At 38.6% G+C, this 3,977-nt stretch overlaps 1 protein-coding gene across 1 annotated transcript in view; it reads left to right on the plus strand.

Annotated features, from left to right (window-relative positions):
- Window positions 1-973, plus strand: part of CHCHD4 (coiled-coil-helix-coiled-coil-helix domain containing 4) — a gene marked incomplete at its 5' end in the record, with an annotated part of 7,866 nt that extends 6,893 nt beyond the window's left edge. The window contains one exon of the mRNA XM_009070164.1: window positions 1-973. This exon is cut by the window's left edge and continues 174 nt beyond it. Within this exon, the coding sequence (XP_009068412.1) occupies window positions 1-107 (107 nt within the window).
- Window positions 974-3,977: the final 3,004 nt, after the last annotated feature.

Consider the following 3,977-nt stretch of genomic DNA (forward strand, 5'->3'; position numbering starts at 1 on the left):
ACACCCAGAGCCCTCAAGAGGATGAAAATGAAGAGAAGTCCAGCAAAGATTTGGAAGCTACTTCTATGGAGGCCTCTGCTGCCAAAGAGGAGAAGGGATCTAGCTAATGAAGATGCAAGGAGGCTGTTGTCTCCATTTCTCATTTTCAGAGACATGGACTTTTGCAGTATGTCTGTCTTCTGAGTAGTCAGGAAATGTTTCACCATGTTCTGTACACTGTATCGTAGTGAATAATTTATTGCCAAAGGAGAAATCTCAGAACTACAGCCTTGCAAATAAGCACTGGAAAAAGAACAAGTATGTGTGTGTACTGTGTAACCTATAAGACACAGTTAATACTTTAACAGCTGGCTTTTACCCTCAAGTTTTCCTTGAGATTTGACTTGAAAAATGTCTTGAAATACATAGCTTTCAACTAAAATTCCACTGGCACACCAGGTCTGTCTTCATTTCATTACGTTTTGATCAATAGCTGCTTTTTTTTTGGATGTGTTCTGTTCTATCAATAGAAATTGCATTAAATGATTGTTTTTCCTGCAAGATTTTTTTTTTTTGCCAGAGTGACACAGGACATTGAAAATGGCCTAACTCTAGAATCGCTAAAATAATTTGAAATGGTCTCATTAGATTATCATTGCATTTAACTACTGGCATCAGATCAGGACTGCCAGAAAAATGTTGAAATGCACATCTTTGATTTCATTTACTGACTGTGATGGCTTTTGCATTTTTAGAAATGGTGTGTTGTGCAACTGATGATAAAGATGAATGGAAAGAATGTTGGTCACTGGCTTTATTTTTGCTGGGAAACCACAGGGTTTGAGTTTCTTTAGTTAGTACCTCCTCCTTCAGCATATAGGTGGGCACTTGTAAAACACTTTGAGAATACAATAAATTGTTACCTGGTGTAATGATCTCAAAACAGAAACTGTGACTTAAGTGCATATTAAAAAGCAAATACTTTTTACCTTCATTGAAAGATCCTGTGTCTTTGTGGTGTGGTGGGTGTTTTTGTTAACAGTGCTTGGATTTGAGAACTGCTCTGCACTGAAAGCAGACTTTGAATCAGTTTGTGGGTTGTGAAGATCAGTTGCTCCAACTTGTTAGATTTTTATTCTTGTCTCATTCTTTTCTCCCTACCCCCAGGCATAAAAAACCCAAGGCATTTTCAATAGCTGTAGTAGAGTGGGTCATGAACCAGCACTACTGAACAGCTATTAAAATACTTGAAAATTACTTGAGAGGTACAAATAATTTAATAGTAATTCATTATAGTTTAATAGCTGTGGATAAGGGAATACTACCTTGTTTATTTTTCCTAACAAAAAGTACACTGTGAGATTTGTTTTACAAAAGAAATTGTACCTGTGGCTTCAGTAACTATTCATTGCAGGGTTATTTGGTTTGTTTTTTTGTTCTTTGCTTATGTGTTGGTTAACTCAACCAAAGCATAGAGAGTTGTAGTGACAGTAATGCAACCCAGCAAGTCCAGCAGGGTTTCCTGTCTCTGTGGGCAGCAGTCTGGAGCACTGGGCAACAGTACTTCCGTATAACATTTTGGGATCTTGTTTGCATCAGTTACTTCGGTGCTACTGATTATGTCTCTGAGTGTTTCATTCCTGGTAAGTTTTACAGTGTGTCAGAGCTGTTTGTATTTCAATGCAGCTGTTGGATCCTCAGAAAAAAATTGTAGTCAATTAAGTGGCTGACGGCTACTCAGTTCTGAGGGCATGGATAGCAGGTACTCCTGGCATCTCTTTGCTTTTCAAAGAAACAAAGTGGCACAGAACTTCTCAGTGTGACTCTTTATGGCGTAGGAAGCCAAATGCCAAGTTAACCTGAGTAAACAGGCACAAAAGCAGCAGAGATAAACTTTGGCACTTCGGCAGTTGGACCAGGAAAATGAAATCTTAGGCAATCAGATAAACACTGGAAACTTCTTTGGCAGTTGGACCAGGAAAATGAAAATCTTAGGCAATCAGATAAACACTGGGCACCAAATTGGGGGGGAAAAATCACATTCACCCAAGCTTTTGGTTGTTCAAATGGAAATCCACTGCATTCTTTGTCAGGAAGCAAGAGCTGTTGTGAAGGGATGCTCTGTTCCAGGAACAGGTTGTCTCCTTTTTCTTTTTTTTGCTGTGGCAGTTGGACCAGGAAAATGAAAATCTTAGGCAATCAGATAAACACTGGGCACCAAATTGGGGGGGAAAAATCACATTCACCCAAGCTTTTGGTTGTTCAAATGGAAATCCACTGCATTCTTTGTCAGGAAGCAAGAGCTGTTGTGAAGGGATGCTCTGTTCCAGGAACAGGTTGTCTCCTTTTTCTTTTTTTTGCTGTGCTTTTCTTTCCCACATTGCTTCGGTGCTCTACAGGTTTGGGATTTCTCCTCCTTAACAGTATGTACAGCATCTGTGTACAAAACATAAGGTGCAAGAATCCTGTTCTGCAGTGGGTAGGGACCTGAACCTAGTACTGACAGAGGGAACTTGCAGCGTATAATCTGACACGTCTGAAGGTGTGTTTAGGATGGATTTGCTTCTTTCTGACTGCTATGACTTGGTAACCTGTGGTGCTAGATCCTCTATGAATGTAAAATGTGTGTAAGGGCCTTGCATCAGAAGCTGTGAAAAACACTATGTGATGTGTTTGAGGTGTTTAAGAAAGGAAGTCATAACTCTAGTCCTAGAGAGTTCTTTGTGTAAATTTCTTTTTTTGCTATGTAAACTAATGCAGTTGTCTACTTTTAGGTAATGTAACTCCTTGTTTCTGTTTCCCAGCATTGCTTTGTTTGCATGATTTTCCTCTTACAGTGGCATGTTCCCATTTTAGATCAATCAGTGGTTATTTTAATATATAATAAAGATGCTAAAATGATCCTTGGCAATATGTGGCAAGCTTTTGAAGTAAGCAGATGACAAGCGAGAAGTTGCATTTTTATTGCATGGGTACAAAACGTAAGAACTGCATATTGCTGTCTGTTCCAATGCACTTCTTGTTTTCTGCATAAATAATGTCTTATTTCTCTGCCATTACTGAGCTACTGATTCTTGGAAGTGGAGTAGTAGATTCAAATGCTTTTGAGAATTGTGTGTATGGAGTCATTCTGTAATGATTTTATGCATGATATTGTTGGGTGCTTCTGTCAGGTCATAGGTGTTACCATGTCAAGTCAAAAGTAGTTGTTGGGTGGGAGAAAGAAAGCTTTCATTAGGAAAGAATTTCTCTTTATGTAATCCTAGGCCTTTTAGTTGATCTCTGTCCTATAAAAGCTGATGTGCTGATTGTGATTAAGTGTTTATTGGAGTTTAGGTAAACAGAACTGTTAACAATGCATGAAGCACCTGTAGATGTACCAGAATTTGTTTCTAATACAAGTTACTTAGCCCAAACAGTTACATGCAGATAGAGTCCCAGTTAGATTTTATCCATTTAGTTAGTTTTGTGTTCATCCTACAATCTTTTTATCATTGCTCCGAAAATTGTGCCATTTTGCTATGTAATACTTCATTTTTTCAGTCTTAACCATTCTTCTTCAGTTGTTGCACTTGTCATTCCTGTACAGTGGTGAAACAAGGCATGGTTTTGAAGGCTGGGTAGGACTGTTATCAACTGGCTGGAATCCCTGCATGGTGCAGGCCACAAATTCATAGTTAATATGTCCTAACTTGCTTGTTAGGATGGGGTTGTACCTGCAATCCACTTAAACTGGAGTCAGTGGAGCATGTATCACATCTCTCTTACAGGTGATTTTTTAAATGAAGTATATTCTAAAATATAAGTACTGAAAAGGAGTCAAAATTAGATCAAATTTCCTTTTCAGACTTTAAAGTTGGTCGTTTTTTCTGCAATTCTCTGCAGTACAGCCTAAGCACTTTGCAGAGACCTGATTTTAACTGGTCTGCAGTAACTTTGCTAGAGAGATGACCTTGCTTCAGGTGCAAAAATAACCGTATTTTACGTTCCTGCAGCAG

The sequence above is a fragment of the Acanthisitta chloris genome, unplaced genomic scaffold (genome assembly GCF_000695815.1).
Source record: "Acanthisitta chloris isolate BGI_N310 unplaced genomic scaffold, ASM69581v1 scaffold19202, whole genome shotgun sequence".
Classification (NCBI taxonomy): Eukaryota; Metazoa; Chordata; class Aves; order Passeriformes; family Acanthisittidae; genus Acanthisitta; species Acanthisitta chloris.